The sequence below is a fragment of the Panthera pardus genome, unplaced genomic scaffold (genome assembly GCF_024362965.1).
Source record: "Panthera pardus isolate Hobbes unplaced genomic scaffold, ASM2436296v1 HiC_scaffold_20, whole genome shotgun sequence".
In the NCBI taxonomy this organism is placed as follows: Eukaryota; Metazoa; Chordata; class Mammalia; order Carnivora; family Felidae; genus Panthera; species Panthera pardus.
The window spans coordinates 267,249-289,831 of NW_026526766.1; the positions used below are offsets into that span (position 1 = coordinate 267,249).

Below are 22,583 nucleotides of genomic sequence, written 5' to 3' on the forward strand. Positions count from 1 at the left end.
GAATACTGTAAATTTAGTCTTATATCAATGAAATTTTAGGTAGAAGTACAGAAAAACAGCTCTGTGTGTGTGTGTGTGTGTGTGTGTGTGTGTGTGTGTGTGTGTGTGATGCTTAAAAGTGTTGGTGGTGAAAGATGTAGCCAGTTAACAATTTATGTTTACCACAGAAGGTTTTGTAAGAAAAGCACCTGAGCACTGAGATGTAAGTTCTTGCCTTATTTAGATTTCTGCCTCATTATTTATTACATTTTCATATTTTTAGGATATTTTCCATATTTCACTGATACTTCAAATGTTTTTATTCCAGGGTTCGTCTTTTTTACATGACCTAACATTAACAGAGGCAAAAACCTTTCCCTTTAATTTGTTTTTGAATTTGTCTTGATGTTTGCTTTCTGTAGGTTCTACATGAAACATTTCCTCAACACACATTCCTCATGAATGGTCTCATTCAAGGTGTAAAGGTAAGAATGGTTTTTGTGTGGTTCACAAGGAACCAAAGGCAGGAATCCTTAGTAGTTTAACTCTGGAAGTTTAAATGGGATGTAGGGAAATAATCACTATTTGTTCTGGAGACCTAAAGTGTGGGGAAATAGGTTCTGCTTACATAAATGGGTTAGGAAAAAGTTTAGGGCGGAAAGCCACCCCCATGGCACCTGAGGTTAGCTAGCAAGCTATTGTAATGGGATCACAAGTAATTTGTTCTATCACCTACAGGCAATTACTTTCCATCTGATGTCAATGTACTATTGTACTTTGATCACAAACTCCACTTGCCTCCCAGACCCTTTACACAAGTTAGTGATTACAACTTGATTATTTTCTTCACATTCACCACATGTGTAAGATCTTGAGAGCTCAATCAATACAGAGACAAAACTCCAGTTTGGACATTAGCCTCTCTTGTATTCAATTCTGCATCTGCTCTCTTGTTGGACAAGAGAAAACTCCAGACTCTTAGTCTGTGACACTAAAGCTAAACTTTTAACTGGATTATCAATGTCAAAGTGAAATGCAATCCAAGTCCATAAGGCATTGCATGGTTTACTTGTAAAAGCACTTTATAAAGAGTTTAATTTTGTGAGCTTTTAATTGCCCTGCCTGTCAACAGAATAAAATGGATAAATATTCTTGTCTTCTTTTGAGACAGATTCTGATATTGAGGAAGAAGGCAGCATCAACATTTAGTTGGCTGTATAGTCTTTTGTCAAGGCTGGTGTTCTAGTCACAACTGAGTTCTCAACCACTTCACCCTTAATACATTGTTTAAAAAATTTTTTTTTTAATTTTTATTCATTTTTGAGAGACAGACCATGAGCGGGGGAGGGGCAGAGAGAGGGAGACACAGAATCGGAAGCAGGCTCCAGGCTCTGAGCTGTCAGCACAGAGCCCGACGCAGGGCTCGAACCCATGAACTGTGAGATCATCTGAGCTGAAGTCAGATGCTTAACTGACTGAAACCCCCGGTGCCCCGACCCTCAATTCATTATTTAAATTTTAATGTGATATTTATCAGAAAAGCTTATAAATAAGAGGTTAAAGTGTAATGTTATATTCTACTCCCACTTCACAGTATAGTGCACAGGTATAGCGTCTGATTCCTTCCCAGTTTAGATGGTACTGATCTGTGAACTAACACACTTAAAATTATGCCCTAATAATTTGCTGAATTTACATCTTTGAGCAGCATTATTTGTAATAAATACTGTTTATTCTTTGCCTATTTTCAAAAAGAATTTGAGAATGCTTACAATAATAGCATAAGTAAAATGGCGTCTTAAATAAAGGTTGAAGCAAGTTTTCAGTCCTCATTGAGAAGAGGAGTGTTATCAGGAACCTGGCATGTGGTGGCACCTGGGGGGTTCAGTCAGACCGTTGATTTCGGCCCAGGTCATGATCTCACAGTTTGTGAGCTTGAGCCCCATGTTGGGCTCTCCACTGACAGTGTGGAGCCTGCTTGGGATTCTCTCCCTTTCTCTCTGCCCCTCCCCTGCTTGTGCTCACTTTCTCTCTCCCTCCCTCCCTCCCTCTCTCTCTCTCTCTGTAATAAGTAAACTTAAAAAAAATCTTTAAAAAAAAAAAAAGCGAAATCTGGCAAGTGGGCCTTTAAGCACCAGTTTTAGATTAGCATAGATCAAAAGGAAAATTAAATGAGAGAAAGCATTGATAAATATACAACATAAATTTATCCTTACAGCAGATTCTTGGGGAAGTTAATCTATAATCTATTGTCATGTGGACCAGCTACTAAAATGTGTTTTAGTCTGGTTCTGCAGAGTAAAATCAACTGGATGTATACTCTGAAGCCAAGCAGTATGCTGCACTTTGACCTAGAGACACTAACAGTGTTATTCTAAAAATATGTAAAATAAAAGGTATTTGGATTGATTCGGGGCTTAGACAAGGACTTAGGCAACTTAGGTAAATATTGAACTTGACCTTATTGACCTTTACTGGAACTTTAATGATTGGTTATTGTGTCAGGGATATGGATGTGTGACAGCACCTACATCAAAGTAGCTCGAATTGGATAGCTTAATGCGTGTGTAAGTACAGTGCAAGGAATGTGGCTTCAGATTGCTACAGCTTTAAGTCTGTGTTCTGCACTTAGTACCTGTGATTTAGCTTCTCTGACCTCAGTTTCATTATTCATGAAATGACAAAGATAAAAGATCTTCTAACAGGGTGATCATACAGATTAAATGAGCGGGTATATAAGCTGTTAGCACAATACCTCTGAGTGCCGAATAATAAATGTTGCAAAGAGAAATATGTAAAAACAAAAACTATTAGAAGGAAATCTTGATGACCATTTTCTTAACTATTTTTGGGAAAAGATTTTCTTTTCTTAGAAAAAATATATAAAGGAAAAGATTGAGTCATTTATATCAGTATTTTAACTTTGGTAAGTCAAACCACCATCATAAAAATGAACAGACAAATGACAAAACGTTATTTGCAACATGTATAGTAGACGGAGGACCACATAGAAGTGCCTTCCAGGTAAAACCATAGGAAAGTTACTGATATCCCAGAAGGGCAAGGAGGGATGTAGGCTGCCAGTTTACAAAAGATGTCAGTGTAAAAATAAGATTATCACTAGTAAGCAATGGATCCCAAATGGAATGAGATTATACTTTCACATAAGCATTGGTAGAAAAGTTTAAACTGACAATAACTAGTTCAGTTTGTAGTAAATGGGGTCCCCGTACATGACTGATGAGAGAGTTAAGTTGGTATAGCTTTCCTAGAAGGCAGCGTTTTAGTAACCTCACAATATTCACTAATTTTAACAAAGGCTGTTCCATTTCTAGAAAATTGTTCTAATCAATAGAGTTATTCAAAGATTCAGGTAAAGGGCTGTTTGTAATAGTAAACATGGAAACCATTAAAATGGCTTAAAATTAGAAGAATAAGTACTTTGCAGCACAGGCATATGATGTAATAGCAGCACATAAAGAACACGTTTCTGAAGACTACCGTATAATGTGTGAGACAGAAAGGATATAGAGCTACAGTGTGGTTTTGCTTTGGTTTTTACCAAAATACATGTGTATAAGCAGGGGGAAAACCTGATTAAAAAGGAGTCCCCTGAAGTTTGAAACCATGTGAATGGATAATTTTTAGTTTTCTTCTTTATATTCTTTCTTTGTAGATTTTCTACAGTTAATTTATACTTCGTAAGTTTATAATCGTGATGCATGGGTGAGAAGGCTTTTATTTGGGGTGACTACCAGTAAAGGATACAAGAGGAGGGGCACCTGAGTGGCTCCGTCGGTTAAGCGTCCAACTTGGGCTCAGGTCATGATCTCACGGTTCATGGGTTCCAGCCCCATGTCGCAGTCTGTGCTGACAGCTCAGAGCCTGGAGCCTGCTTCAGATTCTGTGTGTCTCTCTCTCTTTCTACTCCTTCCCTGCTCACACTGTCTCTCTCTCTCTCTCACTCTCAAAAATTAGAAAAAAAATTAAAAAAAAATTTTTTTAAGTTAACATGCCAAACTAAGTTCCTGGTCTTCCCCTCAAGCCTGACCTGCTCACAAGCCTTCCTCATTTCAATTACTGGTCATGCCATTCTTGCTCATATCAAAATCCCTGGAGTCATCTTGACTCCTTCTCTTCCCAAATCTATTCCATCAACAGATTCTGTGGTTCTACCTTCAAAGTAGGTCTGTAATGAAAATACTACCTGGTTTCAGTAGAGGTCCTGATACAATATAAGCCAGCTTATGGTATCGCTAACCAGTCCCATGCCCACCCCACTTTCTTCTCTGGCATCACCTCTGTTCTCTGCACTCCCACTGACCATAGCTTCCTCAGCTTGTGCTTGCTTGAGTGCTCTGCAGGTTCTGTTTATTCTGCTTGATTCTTTCTCCCAGATACTGGCCTCACTCCCTAACCTTTAACTCTTCACCCAGGTGTCATTTTTTAGTGAAGCCTTTACTGTCTGTTGTCTTGAATAATGTAACCTAGTCTCATCACTTCCAGTCTCCCTTCTCTGCTTTGTTTTTCTCCAGAAACATTATAATCTCACCTCTGACATGCTGTATATTCTGCTTTATCTTGTTACTGTTTGTCCTTCTCACCCTTCCTCTTTTAGACTGGAAGCTTCTGGAAAGCATGAATTTTTGTCTACTCCTGTCCCCAGAGGTTAGAACAGTTCTTGGCAAATGATAGGTGCTCATAAATATTATTGACTTAACATTTCTTTCCAGTCTTTTTCTCTGCATTTTTAAATAGTCAAGATCCAGCTCACGTGGAGACTGTAACTATTTATCTTTGTTCTTGTATCAGCAGTCACTAATGATATAATAATTTCTCCATGACATTAGAAACTATATGAAATCTAGGCACCCCTCTTTTTACACATCCTGGTATGCACAAATTCCAGTTACTAAAGTTCAGTTAAAAAATACCAGCCCCTTATCGTGGTGTATTAACTTTGAGTAACTGCTTGCAGTAGGAACTGCTCCTGGCTCCTCAGTCCACAGGACGCTAGTAACAGATGAACATCATCATCAGTGTCCATTCATGGCATTTCAAAATGTCAGTGACTGGTCTGAGTTCGTGCACAGACAACAAGGCGTGTGATTGTGTTGCCTCCTTGTCTCCAGTGATAAACCCACATGACAGTTTACAGAAACAGATCCGTGAAAAGGAATTGGCCAACAAGGATGGAAGTGCAGTGAAGAAATAATTACAGATAATGGTAGAAGCGGTATTTGGATAGAACCTCTGCAGAATTCTAGAAGAAATAAGCTGACAGGGGCACACAGCCAAAAGGACTTAGCAAAGATATACTTGTCAGCATAAATGAGAAGAACGGTATGATGAGCAGGATGAAGGTGTCCCAGTGGAGGTGATGTCCGCAAAATGCTTCACATTAAAGGGACTCACAGAGATGGTATTTCGTGACATTGAAAACACAAAGCATAGAATGTTGAAAGTTGATCTGAATTTAGAAAAGTTGTGTGGCAGTTTGCCAGTGCATAGAAGATACTGCATATCACATGTTACTTGGCTTAGGAAGAAGGCAGGCACTGTTCAAATGACTCTTGGTAAGTTTTTATAAGGAAATAAAACACTTTATTTCTTAAGATTTCAAGTTACAGTGTAAATACTAGTTTTTGCTATTTTCATTTTGCTAATATTAAGAGATTATATATATAAAGATTTTAGTTTTTTAATTTTTTTTCAGAGAGAGAGTGTGGGGGAGGGGCAGAGGCAGAGAGAGAGAGGGAGAGAGAGAGAGAGAGAGAGAGAGTGTGTGTGTGTGTGTGTGTGTGTGTGTGTGTCCCAAGCAGGCTCCACGCTCATCATAGACCCCGACACAGGGCTCGATCCCACAACTGTGAGATCATAATCTGAGCCAAAATCAAGAGTTGGACACTCAACTGACTGAGCTACCCAGGTGCCCCAAGAGACTTATTTTAACAAATAGATTCACATGACTATGGGGCTGACAAGTCTGAAATAATGTAGGGCTGACTTAACTCAGGAAGGAGTTAATGCTCCAGTCCTGAGGCAGAACTCTTTCTTCTGGAAACTTTAGATTTCTTAAGGCTGTCAGCTGATTGGAGTAGCCTCCCCCCGCCATATATTATTAAGGGAACCCTTTATTTTAGAGCCACTGTTTTAGGTGTTAACCAGAGCTACGCAATATCTTTACAGAAACACCCACACTAGCACTTGATTAAATAATGGTATCATAGCCTAGCCAAGGTGACTCCTAAAACTAACTGTCACATTTGTTTTAGCTACACTTTGTCAAAAATGCAACACTAAGCTGAGATGCCTTGGTTTCACTTGGCAGATGAAGTCTAGTTACGGCTCCTGGTTAATAGGAGCAGGTGGAGTGACTGTAATAATTTTCTTCATTAAGACCAGTTGGTCTGATGGCCCAGTGTCTGCCTTGAAATTTCTTGAAACTTCTTTCTTTTGCATGTTTTATATTTACTACAAAATTAGATATCTTTAGCAGTGTCCCAGACTAAGCGGGCCACATGTCCGAGTTTACACCTGGAGTGATCACTATGAAGAGGGTGGCTTTAAAGCAGGCAGTCATGATCTTGTCTGGCTTTAACGTCACAGAAGCCAGCTCAGGGCATGGCCACAGGGGGTCACCTACAGATGGGCTGCTTCTCAGTCTAGACTTGGCCATCAACTCTGATGAAGGAGAAGGCATGTAGACCCTCTTCCATGATGCTCTTCCAGGGGATTAAATGTCAAGTTCCTGTATTCCAGGAGCTGCTGCTCAACTGTCATCTTGCCATTTACATGAATTAAGTCATAGCTTAGCATAAGCACATACAGAAACTTTTGGCTGATGTTTTTAAGAATTACAAAACAAAAAACCAAGATAGGTATCTTTAAAGTTTCTTCAAGCTGCTCTTTGGTGTTAGTAAGTACAGAGAGCTTTTCCTACACACACATGTGTGCATGTGTGCAGAATAATTCTTGCTTAATTTGGACAAGAACTTGAATAAAGATTGTCCTTTCTGTTATCTATAAATAAAATTATTAAACCACCTACTTGAGAGATGACTCATCAATTTTAAGTGCAGACTTTTTATGACAGACTGCTAATTTATCCATTGAAGAAAACATGTAAGAGTACTCACAAGTAGGTAAGACTAGTTCTTTGCTTTAGGTTGGAAACCTGGAAATATTAACAGATTACTTTAATAACTGGTTTGAACTGTGGGCTTTAGGGTTAGGACTCGGTCCTGGAGCCACCGCACACTGAGCTGAATGCTGCCTCTGCCGCTATGAGCCTCAGGCCAGTTGTTGGCCCTAACAGCATCTACCTCACAGGGGAAGACGTGAGAAAGGCCAGGAGGAGTTTGGCAAATGTGGATGCTAGCTGTTACTGTTGTTAGTACTTTAAAACCTATACTGAACTTTCTTGGAATCAGAATTTGAAGAATCAGTAGCCCTACTACTTCTAAAATTAAGGAAAAGTCTGTTTACTTATGTTTTATTTACAACAATTTATTTCACTTTAATCTGCTTTTGTTTCTTTTATTGAATATTCCCTACTTCTCTCCCTTTACCTCAGAACAAGACAAAACACCCTAGCCCTCCTGCCCATATTGTTCTTTCCTTGAAGTCTCTGGCATCAGCTGTTCTTTGATCCTTCTCCTGCTTTGCACATTCACTCTTCCAGACTTTAATTGAATTAAAAGCACTTTATATATCACATTTCTCATTTGCCCTCTTGCACTGATGGACGTGTACCCTGGGAAGGGAGGCTCTGTACTGTGCAGGGTCTCTGTGGGTCCTTGGTCAGAAAGGTGACCTTGTTTTAATATTGTTTTTATGTGAAAATATTCTTTTAAGTTTGTTTATTTTGAGAGAGGGAGGAAGGGAGGGAGAGAATCCCAAGCAGGATCCATACTGTCAGCCCAGAGCCTGACAAGGGGCTCGAACTCACGAACCATGAGATCATGACCTGAGCCGAAATAAAGAGTTGGATGTTCAACCGACTGAGCCACATAGGTCCCTTTATGTGAAAATACTTGTCAATTATATAAATAACACAATTCTATTGAAGTAGGATTTTTGTCTTTCATCTTTTAAGAAATGCAAGATAAAAGTCATTATTAGTGAATTACTGTATGAAAGATCAAAATGAATCTAACTTTGGGGTAACCAAGTACATGTCGCAAGTTCCTCATTGCTTATTAAAGAATACTGAAAATTTGTCATAGAATGTGAACTTTTTCACGGAAAAGTTTTTAGCAGTAGTTAAAAGACTTTGTATTTTATTCTTCATTGGTGCCAGTGCTCCCTCAAATGCATTCGTGAGGTTAATTATACTGTAAAGGAAAACAAAAAGCCGTCTTTAGTTTTAAAAATATTCACACAAACTGTTTTAGTCAAATATTTACCAACAGGAAAACGTACACTTAAAACTTCCGTGATGGCTATATTAAGTGTAAAATTTATGCATGGGTGCTTCAAATGAGTTGTATTTATCATTCTTTGTATGCTTCACAATGTTTATTGGATAATTGTATTTAATTGAACAATAAACTCTGATTGCTGTTTTGTCACTTTAGAGGCTAAAGTCATGTCAGAATTATTGGCCAGTTAATTATGCCACCTTAAACACCCGTGTCCACTGGGAAGCTAACTTACTGACGTGGCTGTGCTGAACCGTTGGTGAATTTCACCATCTGTGCCTGGACGCCTGCACATCGTGTTATATCTAGTCCTGGTTGGGTTATGATAAGCATGGCATCAGCTGACCCTCATTATTTTTGGATCTCATATTTCCAGTCCACCTACTCGCTGAGTTTGTGACCCCCAGATCAACACAGTGCTTTTGTGGTCATTTATGCACTGGGGTGAGGGGAGAAGTGTGAGTGCCCAGCCATTTGTTCGAACTTCCGTCTAGTTGTTTCAGGTCTTGTAACCGTACATCTGTCTTTCTTGTGGTCCACTTAGTGCCACATATTTTGCATCTTTGTGCCTTTTATTGGTGATTTGGCTGTTTAAAATGTCCCCGTGTGTAGTACTGACTACTATCTTGAAGTGCAAGAGGTCTGTGATGTGCCTTACAGAGAGAATGCTGCCAGATAAGCCTCATTCAGGCATGAGCTGTAGTGCTGTTGACTGAGAATTCAGTGTTCATAAGTCAACAATGTGTATTAAAGTGTCTAAACAGAAACACACGTAAATCACGGTTGTGTGTTGGTCAGTAAATGACACTAGGTGACCAGACGCTTGCAGGAACCTGACACTGTTTCCTCGAGGAGCAGTCGTTGCCTATTCTGTAATTCAGTGTCTGTGGCAACCTTACAGAACATAACTACTGTGAATGGTGGGAATCAGTTGTATTTCTGATGAAGATGAGGGCTTTGAGGTCTGCCTCTCAGGTCTGTCTGGTGTTAAGTTTTAAACATTTTGTTCTCATTTGCAAATTGTATCCTGCATCATTAGTACTGAAGAAGTACCTGCCCAATCCATCAGGGTACAAATGTCCTCAATCTGCTGCTCTGACAATGTGCACTAATAGAATTTCAGGCCAGACTGGGTAGTGAAGAAGTACCTGGGAGAGGAGAAAGTCTTTGATTTTTAGGAAATTCAGGTTTTCCAAAGAGGCAAGTACAAGTTGGCCCTTGAACAACCCGGGTTTGAATTGCATGGGTCCCCTTGTACGCAGGCACTTTTCTCGTTTTTGACAAATGCAGTACAGTACTGTAAATATATTTTCTCTTCCTTAAGGTTTTCTTAACCTTTTCTATAGCTTTATTGTAAGAATATGGTACATGATACATAAAACATACAAAATATTGTTAACTGTTTATGTTCTCAGTAAAGCTTCTGGCTAACAGTCGGCTGTTAGTAGCTCACTTTTGGGGGAGTCAGAAGTTAGATATGGACTTTTGACTGCATAAGATGGTGGGTGTTGGTGCCCCAATCCTTGTGTTCTTCAGGGGTGAACTGTATGAGATTGTATTTTAGCATCTTAATAAAGTTATTTTCAGTATCTATTATTGTTACTAAGAATTTGATTTGAATAATATTTTTAATGGATAGATTAAATTACCATTTAAATTCATAATCTCGAAGACAGTACCTTTTTTCTGTTAAAACCATGTATTATTATTTTATTCAAAAAAATTTTTTTAACGTTTGTTTATTTTTGAGACAGAGACAGCATGAGTGGAGGAGGGGCAGAGAGAGAGAGAGGGAGACAGAGAATCCGAAGCAGGGTCCCTGCTGTCAGCACAGAGCGCAATGCAGGGCTTGAACGCACAAACTGAGATCATGACCTGAGCCAAAGTCGGAAGCTTAACCGACTGAGCCACCCAGGCACCCTAGCTATGCATTATTTTAAATATAACTTTAATACTTGGCCTTCTCCTGTCTTTTGTTTAAAAATGGCATACATTCCATATTTTAAAGCGTTGTGTGAAGTCTGGAATCAGAACTGTCCAGAAACTTTCCCAGAGCTCTTTAAAGAGTTTTTGTTACTAGTTTTGTGATAGTAGTGGATTTTCACTGCCTTGTCCTCTTAAATTTCTTTACATGCAGGCTCTAGGCTCTGAGCCATCAGCACAGAGCCCAACGCGGGGCTGAAACACACAAGCCATAAGTTCATGACCTGACTGACGGATGCTCAACCAACTGGGCCACCTAGGCATCCCCCCCCCTTTTTTTTTAATGTTTGTTTATTTTTGAGAGAGAGCACACCAATGGGCAGAGGGGCAGAAAGAGAGAGGGAAAGAGAGAATCCCAAGCAGGCTCCACACTGTCCGCACAGAGCCTGATGCAGGGCTTGAATTCCTGAGCCGAGATCAAGAGTCAGATGCTTAACCATCTGAGCCCCCCAAGGACCTCTTGTTGACCAGTTCTATACTACCCACGTATGCAGGTACTTGATATTTTTAGAGAATTTTGAAGATTTTCTTTTCTAAAGTTCATGAAACTGGTAGTCACAAGTCCTGAATTTAAGCCCCACTTTCTGCAGTTGCTTGGCTCTTAAAGGAACACCATTTAATTCTTGATGTTTACTGTCTTGACACAAGGACAGGCTAAATGGAAATCCATTGTGACTTAGAAATTAAATTACAAGATTTGATCGTGGCCTTGGATTAATATTTTATTTCAGAGGAGCTAAAAAGCTTTTCTCCTCACCCTGCCTGCCTTCCGTTGAGTCTTCCTCTCACCGACCCCCTTATTTCAGTGCACGTGTCTCCCAGCCAGTGGGTTCTAGGTTTACCTAGGGCTGATAGATCGGAATCCTGTTCCTTTTCTTGCCAGCAGTGTGACTTTGGTTTCCTCTTAAAGTTTAATTCAAATCTTTGAAAGCCCTTATTATGAGGCCTTGTGATAAGCACCAAGGGTACAGAGATGTGAAGAAACCGTCCTGAAAGAGAAGAAAGATAAATAACAAGTGTTAAAATTGCAGTGGAAGAGCTAGAAACGTACCAGGCGGGAGGAATTTGTTTTGCACTCCACAAAAACCAGTGTGATTAATTCTGCTTGAGGAGCTAAGAGAAGTTAAGAGGAGGAGGTGCTTCTCCCCACGGTGTTGTAAAGAACGACTGGCAGTTTACCCAGCCCAACTGTGGGAAGTGTATGCAGGCACATTAAGGGCCCACAGGCACAAAGGAGGACGGTATGCTGGGAAAACTAGGAGGTGCTTCATACAGCCAAAGCATAGGATGTGTGTTAGGAGCCAGATTTTGGAGTGTCCTGTTGGTATGCTGTGCTGAGCAATTTCCAATACACAAAAGTAGACAATGAAATGAACACCTATGAACTCACCCAGTTTCACTACTCACCAACATTTTCCTACTCTTGTCTCATCTGTTTTCTCCCCTCCCAATTTTTTGTAAAAGCAAAGTGCAGGTGTTCATTTCACCCCTGTATACCTGCTGACTTCTAGACTGTGCACAGGGGGAACCGCTGCAGGGTTTTAAAGAAGGGATCCGAGCAAGGTTTGCAGCTCATCAAAGGGAGCACATATTGTCTGGAGGACCAGGGTCAGGGACCAGGTAGCAAGTGAGAAAATACCTTCATTGGAGCAGTTGATTTAGAGCTATGCATATTTATTAAAATGAAATAAGTTTTGGCCTCTTCCCGTATGCTTGGTGTAAAGATATGTAAAATAGGTGTACATATTTCCTATCCCCTCTTCTTCAGTTTCTCCTAAAAAACAAACTCTCCCCCCTTTTTTCCTTTTCTAAAGCATGTTTAGAAATTTGTTAGAATGGTTTTTGTTGTATTTTTAAGTTCATTTTATTTCTGAGAGAGTGTGAGCAAGGGAGGGGCAGAGAGAGAGGGAGACAGGATCTGAAGCAGGTGCCGTGCTGACAGCAGAGAGCCTGATGTGGGGCTTGAACCCACAAACCGTGAGATCATGACCTGAGCCAAAGTCAGACACTTAACTGACTGAGCCACCCAGGCGCCCCTAGAATGTTTTTAAATGATAATTTGCATTTAATGCTTCAAATTATTCTGTTTGGGGGCAAAAAAAAAATAAATTGAAGCATTTAGAAAATAAGAATTACAAGTAATTGGGGGATCACATTGTACATTTGACCTTTGTTTCTGTTTTTCCTCTCCAGGGCCTGCTATCTTTTCTGAGTGCCCCCCTCATAGGCGCTCTGTCTGATGTGTGGGGGAGGAAACCCTTTCTCCTGGGCACCGTCTTCTTCACCTGCTTCCCAATTCCACTGATGAGGATCAGCCCGTGGTGAGTGGCTTGACCTTCCACCATCATGACTATCTGTTTTGGGTCACATGTGAATAATACATCCGCAGAGCATTTCTTAACTATTTCAAAGCAGTTGGTACCCGTGTTTTTATTTAATCTCTCTGATAATACTGAAAGCCAGTTTGGGCTTTAAGACATTTAAAGATGTTGCCATGAGGTTAATTAAAGGATCGGGTCCTGGGAGGGGGTGTACCATTTCTGTACTCAACCCTTGTGACTGCAAATGTGTTTGTGTCAGCTCACTGCTCTAGGGCACTGTATGAACAGTTTATATCAATAGACAGGAGTCACTTTTGAGTACATTGTAGTTATTAGACCAATAGCCTATTCTCACTCATAATAGGAATTTGAATTTGATCTCATTTTTCATGATAGAGAGTATTAACAAGTAACCAAGTCTCTTCAGTTACCAAAGATGGGTTGGAATTTGTACCTGAGCTGTACCTTAGTTGTTTTTCTTAGTTGCAGAGGATGGTATTTGGCCAAAATGCTGAGATGTTCTTCATAAGGTGTAAAGAACACACCTTAGAATGGAAGGGGTTGTTGTTGTTTTAATGCAGTATTTATTGGCTTGGGTAAATGTCATTTGATTATCTCATAATTTTATGTCAATATTTGTTCCATTGTAAATATGTTGGGTACCCATGGTGGATCATTTTATTTTCTACCAGATGATGAATCTTATAAAATACTTTTTGATATTGAGTCTTTATGTCCAAGAACAAGTCATGCTTTTCTGATAAATGAGGGCTTTTTCTTTTAATGTCCTCTCAATACCTTAAAATATTTTTCTTTAGATCTTTAAATGATTTTGCCTCTTCCCTTCCAGTTTTCATGCTGTTGCTTTTGCTACTTACATTGACTAATGAAGAATGTTAAATAAAAGTGATAATTGTGGACCTAACATTTTCATGTATATAAAGGAAATGTTACAGTGTTTCATCATTTAAGTATTAAGGTAGCTTTTGTTGAAAAATATTATCTATCACTATGATGAATTATATTAATGTATTTTCTAATCTTGAAATATCCTTTGCCCTAGGATAAATCCTACTTTTTGTTCTGTGAGATTTTGTTTGTTGGTATCTTAACAATATTTATTTAAAAGCATCTGTGCATATGATTGAAATTTTTAGTGTTAAATACATTAATACTTTTGTTATGATTTCTGCCTTTGTGTAGCTCTCTTAAAGTCATATGCTGTATGTTTCTTTTTCTTAGCTAAAGCTAGGAAATTTTAAGTTTTTATTTCTCTTCTGTTGGCTACCTTTAAGATTATATCTTTACTTAATCCCCTTATTCTTTCATTTTTTCACCTGCATGTACTGACATCCTTTGAGCAATTACAAAATTGGTATGTTTCTACTTCTTCCCCATCCTGATTATCAGTTTATTAGTAGTCCATTATATCTTTAAATATACACATACATATATTTGTTTTTATTTGTTTATAATCTTTACATAATATCATTAGCTCTGGTTATGAAAGTGTATGCACACTGCCACCTCTCTTCCAGGTAATTAAAATAATCTTTTTATAGGTGGTATTTTGCGATGATTTCTGTGTCTGGAGTCTTCTCGGTCACATTCTCTGTGATATTTGCTTATGTAGCTGATGTCACTCAGGAACACGAGCGAAGTACTGCTTATGGATGGGTAAGATTATAGTTTATGTATTGTAACCAGAGAAGTATTTATAATTAAATTGTGTTAAAGTATTAAAGTGTTAAGTATTAAAAAAAAATTGTAAATACTGACTTACATAAAATCTACAGCAATTAAAATAAAAAAGATTTATGAAGTTTAAAAAAAAATTTTTTTTAATGTTTTTATTTATTTTTGAGACAGAGGGAGACAGATCATGAGCAGGGAAGGGCAGAGAGGGAGGGAGACACAGAATCCAAAGCAGGCTCCAGGCTCTAAGCTGTCAGCACAGAGCCTGACGCGGGGCTCGAACTCATGGACTGTGAGATCATGACCTGAGCTGAAGTCAGATGCTTAACCCACTGAGCCACCCAGGCACTGCTATGGAAATTGATGAAGTTTAAAGTAGCCAGATGGAAATTGCTAATAATGTATAATAATGTATAGGGTTGGAAGTTTGTCAGGAATGTGAGTTGTTGACTGCAAAATATTTTAAAAAGTTGATTTGTTTCTTGTTGGCTTATGTCTTGAGGAACCATAAACAGTAAACTGGTGCTGAGATAAGTCCCCATGCACCTAATTCACAGTTAGGGAGATGTTGTGCCTCAACCATGTTAATCCACTGTTACTATATTTATTGCTGCTTGCATGTCTCAGGCACTTACTTGGGATATGGTACTGTGTAATTGTGGAGTGCTTAATGAAAGCTACAGATCTCTTCTTGGTAAGTGTTAGATAATTTCTGATTTTCCGAAGTGTGATGATGGCATTGCAGTTCCGTAGGGAAGAAAGACTTGTAGAAGATGGAGGCTAAAGCCCTTTAGCTCAGTGTCTTGACTACTCATGTGGCTCAGGGGAAAAGATGTCATGTGAGCATGTGTCGGCGTGTGTCCAATGTGTGAACTTGCTGAGGTATGTGCGTGCTGTTGCAGGGGGATAATTACCCCTTCTTCTAGGTTCTTTGGCCTAATGATTAAACTGACACAGATTAATAGGAGGGAAACACTTAATTTTGTACAGAGCTCCAAAGACACGAGAGACTGGGACGCAGTTGAGACTTATATGCCATCCTGAGCTAAGGAAAAGAGGGTAGGGGTCTTGGGCTTTGGAGGGGAGGAAGACAGTTCACAGGAAGATGGGAAGAACAAATGTTTGTTAAGTAAATGTGTGCCATGCCATGCAGATAAGTCTTTCTGATATAAAAAGTTATTTCTGGCATAGCTCTCTTCCTGATATAGGCCCCTGTCTGAATTCTTTCAGGCATTAAAAGAAAGGCAAAAAAGCTTTCCCTGAGCCTGCTGGGTCTTAATTGCCTACAGTTCAAAACAGTCCACATGCAAAGTGGTGTAGTTGGGGTGGTGCATTCTCCACTTGTTCTCTCAAGTTCCCTCTGTTTGAAATGTTTACATTGAGAAAAGGTGGATAAAAGAGGAGTGATCTAGCTGTTGAACACGTTGGAGGAGGACTGAATGCCGGAAACCCACATTATCTCTCTCCTTTCCCAAGTCTTGCTCATCCTTTCAAATCTCACTTCCTGGAGGCGCCTGCATGGGTCAGTCAGTTGAGTGACCAACTTTGGCTCAGGTCATGATCTCTCAGTTCATGAGTTTAAGCCCTAACAGCTCTGTGCCCACTTCAGATACTCTGTCCCCGCCCCCCTCCCCGCCCCTACCCTACTTGCACTCTCTTACGTTTTACTTTTTGCATATTTTAAGAAACTAAACCTCACTAATACCTATTTCAGTGTACCATTTAGGGAGGAAAAATTACAGGTGGAGAACAGTAGAGGAATTGGTGGGAGGATAGAATCCTGGGCACTGAGGGCCCTAACTGAATTGGGCTGTGTTAGAAGGACAGGTGGAGCTACCTCTCTGTGTCTGAGAGCATCCACCCTGTTTTCCCATTAGAGTCCACTGGGAGGCTTTCAGCTCTTCAGATACATAGACTCATAAGTCTTAAGCTTGTTTCCTAAACTCTGTTTTGAAAGCTTAAAGATTGTCATTAAGATTTCTGCCTTTGTTAGGGGTGCCTGGGTAGCTCAGCTGGTTGAATGTACGGCTCCTGATTTCATCTCAGGTCTTGATCTCACAGTTCATGGGATCAAGCCCCATGTTGGGCTCTGTGCTGAGAGTGTAGGCCTGCTTGGGATTCTCTCTTTCCCTCTCTCTCTGCTCCTCCTCTGCATTCTCTCTCTGTCTCTCCCCTCTCCCCGCCGCCCCCCTCAAAATAAGTAAACAAAAAAAGATTTCTGCCTTTGCTAATTTCAGGTTTTCTCTATGGCAGTTTACAAATATTTAAATTGTAGAAATACCAGAAAATAGAGCACCTCTTTCTCAGAGCAGTGTAGGGGGCAGCACATGGATGAGAAAGATGAATTTAAAAGTTCAACATAGAGGCATGTGGGTGGCTCAGTGCCCTTGATTTCCAGGGCTTGATTTCGGCATCCAGCTCTTGATTTTGGCTCAGGTCATGATCTGGGCTCAGGTCATGATCTCACAGTTGTGAGATTAAGCCCTGTGTTGGGCTCTGCGCTGGGCCTGGAGACTCTCTCTCTCTGCCCCCTGCCTGCTCGTGAGTACTCTCTCTCTCTCCAAAAAAAGTTTACCATGATTTGGAATGCACCATTTTATTAATGAGCATTAATTTCATTATATCCGAAGTAGCACTGAGTCCTTTCCAAAGTATTTTGAGGGGAGCTTAGTAGAATGCCGTCATTTAAATTGTTGTTCTAGAATAATAATAATTTAAGTCCATTGTTCGCAATGACGAAATCTTGAGTTATTGAACAATGCTTATTTTAGAAAATGTCCATTTGGGATGCCTGGGTGGCTCAGTTGATTTAAGCATCCAACTCTTGATTTTGGCCCAGGTCATGATCTATCTCATGGTTCATGAGTTCATGCCCCTTTTTGGGTGTGCACTGACAGCACAGGACCTGCTTGGGATTCTGCCTCCCTCTCTCTCTGCCCCTACTCTGCTCACTCACTCTCTCTCTCTCAAAATAAACTTGAAAAGAAAAGAAAATGTCCATGTGGCTAGAAGACGGTTATGATGGTAGATAAATGTCATTTTGACAAATAAATAAATTATTGTTTTCTTCTTTAAACTCAAGTTATCGTTAGATTCTTTAGACTTGGAATGCTGTGGAATTATAAAAAGCAGTTTCAGCTGAAATTTAGCAGATGTAAATCTGACTCTCTATTTTAGTGGGAAAGATGAATTTTAGAGATTGGAAAATGACTTCTAGTTCTTGCTCATCATATGAACTTAAGACAGCTATTTAACCTTTCTATTGCTGTTTGTTTATTTGTACATTGAGTAGAGTGTCTTCTTGGTTTAGGTACAAAAATGCGGTAGAGGATTAAGATAATGAAAAACTTATGAATAAATGACTTTACTGACCCATTTTGTGCAGATAAGAGGTTGTTAGCCCGAGAACCCACAGCAGTGCTGCCGTAGCTATTTGCATGTCATTGTAGTTTATAATGTAGTTACGTGTTTGCCTTGATCTTCTCAAATAATATGGAAAAACCTGAAGGGCAGGAACTCTGTCTTCTTAGTCACCTGGTACCTAGCAGGTAATTAAATAAACACTGAACCAAGATTCCTGTTCCCCAAATTGGAATTCTCTACACCTCCTTTTTTCCCCCAGAAAGTTTTTATTGGACTTGCTTTAAGTGTCTTTAGTGTAATATTAATTTCAGATATATTGTATTTTTACATTTATTTGGAAGGGTATTGGGTGAAGAAAAATGTCTTTGGCTAACCAGGAGTCATAATTTTAATAATAGATAATGATTTCAGTGGTTTCTATTAAAATCTAGTAGAAATTTAAATAACCAATTTATATTTTTGGCACTCAATCTGGTTATAATTTGGAGACTGCCCATTTAAGCTTCTGCACATGCAGATTACATTCCAAAGTAAAGGAAGCTGTGTGCAGAGATTCCACATGGATTCAGGTTGCAAGTGTGACAGTTGGCTTTGTGGTCTCTGGTATTGGATGCAGGTTGGGAGTAACACAAATCAACAGCCCAGGGATCTCTAGTTAAAAAGCTTTGATGTTCTTACAGCTTTTTCTCTAAGAATATCAGGGTTTTTTTCCTTCTCCGTGGTAATGAAATGGTCCCCAAATAATAAAATGGTGAATGTTTTTATTTATTTTATTTTTTTAATGTTTGTTTATTTTTGAGAGAGAGAGACCGAGACAGAGAGACAGAACACGAGTGGGGGAGGAGCAGAGAGAGGGAGACACAGAATCTGAAACAGGCTCTGGGCTCCGAGCTGTCAGCACAGAGCCCGACGCGGGGCTTGAACTCACAAACCTTGAGATCATGACTTGAGCCGAAGCCAGACGGTCAACCGACTGAGCCATCCAGGCACCCCAAACAGTCAGTGTTTTTAGAATATGAAGTCAACACAGTCCCAGAGTAATTTGTAAGTTTTGTGATCAGCCCTGCAGAAATTTCTGTCATGCTTTTCTCCCCAAATCCCTGTTGCCCAATTAAAGAAGACTAAAGTGTATGTTGGTGGGTTTTTTTAATTTTACTTTTTATTTATTTTGAGAGAGAGCAAGCGTGCGCGAGCAAGGAAGGGGCAGAGAGAGAGGGAGAGAATCCCAAGCAGGCTCTACGCTGTCAGCACGGAGTCCAACCTCACAAGCAGTGAAATCATGACCTGAGCCAAAATCAAGAGTCTGAGCCACCCAGGTGCACCCTAAAGTGTGTGTGTTTTATTTATGGGGAAGGTTTTCTCAATTTTTGTTTCTAATACCATTATTTTTTATTCTTGTAGCTTTCTAGGATATCTCGTTAGTTCATAGTTTATGAACAAGTACTTAAAATGAAAGGACTCTTCCATTGTCAAAATGTATGTACAACACATCCCTTTTGTTTTGTTTAAAGCCGGGGAAGGACAGTCATGGTCCGTCCCTTTGGGACTCCACATGAGAACCAGAATTAGGTGTGCACCTGCAGCAGATGGGACTAAGTGAGAGTGTGCCTTCTGTGTGTGTTTGTGATAGTGGCCAGGACCGTGGATGAGAGTGTGCTTTTCCACAGGTGTCAGCCACCTTTGCAGCAAGTCTGGTGAGCAGCCCGGCCATTGGAGCATACCTTTCAGCCAGTTACGGAGACAGCCTTGTTGTGCTGGTGGCCACAGTCGTGGCTGTTCTGGACATCTGCTTCATCTTATTGGCTGTTCCAGAATCTTTGCCAGAGAAAATGAGGCCGCTTTCCTGGGGAGCTAAGATTTCTTGGAAACAAGCAGACCCTTTTGCGGTAATAAAAACATGAAAATATTGAATATTTCTGCAGCTTAGTGCATCCCATCAGTTGTTGATCCCTCTCTTTCTCCAGGAAAAATAGAAAAAAAAAATTGCATATAAGGGACTGTAGTTGTCTATACGATTATAGATTATAATCCTATAATATAATCAAGGATTATATAGAGTTTATGTTTAAGTCACGCATGTGGTATCATGAGGGAAGAGAGAAGAAAAAATGTTCAGTTAATGCCTGATGAGGGTTTGGGAAGGAAGTTTTTTTTTTTCTTACTGCATGGTGGTTTTCACTTTTTTTTTTTTTTTTTTTTTTTTTTTAACAAAATGAAGGTGGCCATTCGAAGTGGTTGTGTTCATTCACTTAAATTCAGAAAAGGTGAATGGATTTGGCCTGACTGTAGTAGCTATTTTCTCAGTTGTTAATGTACATCCACTTTGACCAGAGGCTCTGGACTTGTATTTTGTGGACTGAATGGGTTCTTTACTTTTAAAAAGCTTTTACCATTTTTAATTTTTTTGGAAGGATCCCATTAACAACTAGAAAAAGTACTGAGACAAAGAATCTTACCTCTCCCCTTCTCCCTCCCTTGTCTGACATAACATTGTTCTTGAAGAAAAATATATGTGGAAAAAAATAACCAGAGATTTGATTGCTGATTTTAATCACCCAAGTGTACTTGTGAGGAAATAATGTGTATAAGAAAAATAACTCGTGAGAAATTCTTTTCTAAAAAGCCTCCATGACCTAGAGCCCCCGGTCATTTTGTGTGTGCCCTAATGTCAGACATGGAGAAAGAGGTGCTTAGAGAAGGAAACCAGGTATGGACCTGGGAGCCAGTCACGCCTCCTACTTTCTTGTCATGTAGTGACCAGGTTACACACGGAAATTCATCTGTGAAGCACGACTACTACCGTGTATTCTTTCCAGGCTAGTGTGGGAGTTTTGGTGAGTATATAAGTTAACTCACCTAGTGTCTGGTGTGCAGCAAGGTCTCCATAGACAGAAGCACTTTATAGTCCTCAGCTCACCTTTTGGTCTTCTCAACAATTCTGTGTAAAAAAGGAAGATTCAAATTTTTGTAAGAAGATTGAAAAAGCTGTTACTGGTCAGAGAATCTTGTCACTGACCCCATGACTAGAACATACTTATTTGGCTTCCAGTTTTACAGGCCAATTGAATATTAACATTTTAAAGAATATAGTAAATTTACATATAATAAAAACCCTGAAGTGTTTATAAAGGGGTTATATTATGAATGAAAGAGATGAGATTTTCTTAAAAGGTTCTGGAGCAGTATTTTTTCAGGATCTATTCACAGGGTGTGTGAACTAGTATGGTTAACAAAGATGAGCAAGTGTTTGTTTTTTGTTTTGTTTTTTAAGCTGTAAAACTGTAAACATAAAATTATGAAATTAGGACTTACAGCCATAGAGTTAATATTTACTTGTTTTTCTAATCTGTTCAACTTTTATAATTCACCCAAATAGATCAAAACAATGAAACCAGTATCCCAGAATATCAGTGATTCAGTCAGTGTCTCCTACTTTTTATGTGTTTCTCTTTCTGCTTATTCCTAGTCACTGAAGAAAGTTGGAAAAGATTCTACTGTCTTACTAATTTGCATCACCGTGTTTCTTTCATACCTTCCTGAAGCTGGACAGTATTCAAGTTTTTTTCTCTATCTCAGACAGGTGGGTAATGGGTGCCTAGTAGCTTTAGAACATGAAGAAATCAAAGATTAGGATTTGTCTAAAGGTATTTTGAGGAAAACCGTATAGCGGAAAAAATGTGTGGACCTGCTTCTAGCTATAGTTTAAGTGTAGGTGCTGATGTATAAGTAGCAATCAGAGGAACCTTTAATACAATGATATTTTCAAATACTATAAAATGTAGACTGTGAGAAAAATTTCCTTGAGAGCATAAACAGAATGTATCATTTAAATTTCACAAAGAGAGGTCAAGTTGATTTGATGTGAACTGACCTGGGACATCTTCAGAAGGCCATAGCTCAACACTGCTGTGGACTTCAAGGGGGCTTGCAAACAGTCATCTAAATAATCTCTCCCTTAACCTTTTTTCCCTTTAAAAATGTATACTTTACCTTGTTCCCCCCAAAAAGGCGGTTAGCTTAAGGCAATTTAAAACCAAGTTCCCTTTCCAACTGTTGTTGTTTCTCTGGGATTGCGGAGACGCATGTTGCCTTCCATGGCAATCCTGCCCCAGTCTTTTACCGATTTCACTGGAAGTCCTTCTATGGTTTATTCCATGTGGCAGAGCCGGTCTCCTCCTAAGATAAATTCCTCTCTGTCGGGAGATTTTTTTTTTTTTTTTTTTTTTTTAAATTTATTTTTGGGACAGAGAGAGACAGAGCATGAACGGGGGAGGGGCAGAGAGAGAGGGAGACACAGAATCGGAAACAGGCTCCGAGCCATCAGCCCAGAGCCTGACGCGGGGCTCGAACTCACGGACCGCGAGATCGTGACCTGGCTGAAGTCGGACGCTTAACCGACTGCGCCACCCAGGCGCCCGTCGGGAGATATTTTTAATTGAAACTTGTTAAACTTGCCATTCTTTTAGTTTTCCTGAGAGTATGAGACTAATATTTTATATGGGGGTATATAAGTAAAACTGTTTTTGTAAACAGTTCTATTTCAGTTTTATTCATTTTTGTGAGCAGATGCTGGAGATTTAGAGGGAAGACCAATGAGGTAACATATTTAATGTAGAAAATCGTATGTGCTTTTGTAATTAAATTATGCGTTAAATTAAAGGTACATTCAATGTAGGAAAAATGGGAAAGCTTAAGGAAGTGAAAAATCATCTTCCTTCAGAATAAGCAACTGTGGATATTTTCTTTTCTACCCTTTTTTCCTGCACATATGCTTACGTCACTACCACCAACACTTAATGGTAAATCAGGATCATTTTAC

At 39.5% G+C, this 22,583-nt stretch overlaps 1 protein-coding gene across 2 annotated transcripts in view; it reads left to right on the forward strand.

Moving 5' to 3' along the window:
* Nucleotides 1-22,583, forward strand: part of MFSD14B (major facilitator superfamily domain containing 14B) — a 73,824-nt gene that overhangs the window by 42,183 nt on the left and 9,058 nt on the right. Inside the window, exons 3-7 of one of the 2 annotated variants that reach the window (XM_019434298.2) lie at nucleotides 402-464; nucleotides 12,579-12,706; nucleotides 14,269-14,383; nucleotides 19,432-19,650; nucleotides 21,231-21,344. In XM_019434298.2, the coding sequence (XP_019289843.1) occupies nucleotides 402-464; nucleotides 12,579-12,706; nucleotides 14,269-14,383; nucleotides 19,432-19,650; nucleotides 21,231-21,344 (639 nt within the window). The remainder of the gene's footprint in view (nucleotides 1-401; nucleotides 465-12,578; nucleotides 12,707-14,268; nucleotides 14,384-19,431; nucleotides 19,651-21,230; nucleotides 21,345-22,583) is intronic. The other variant, XM_019434299.2, reaches the window with a different exon arrangement.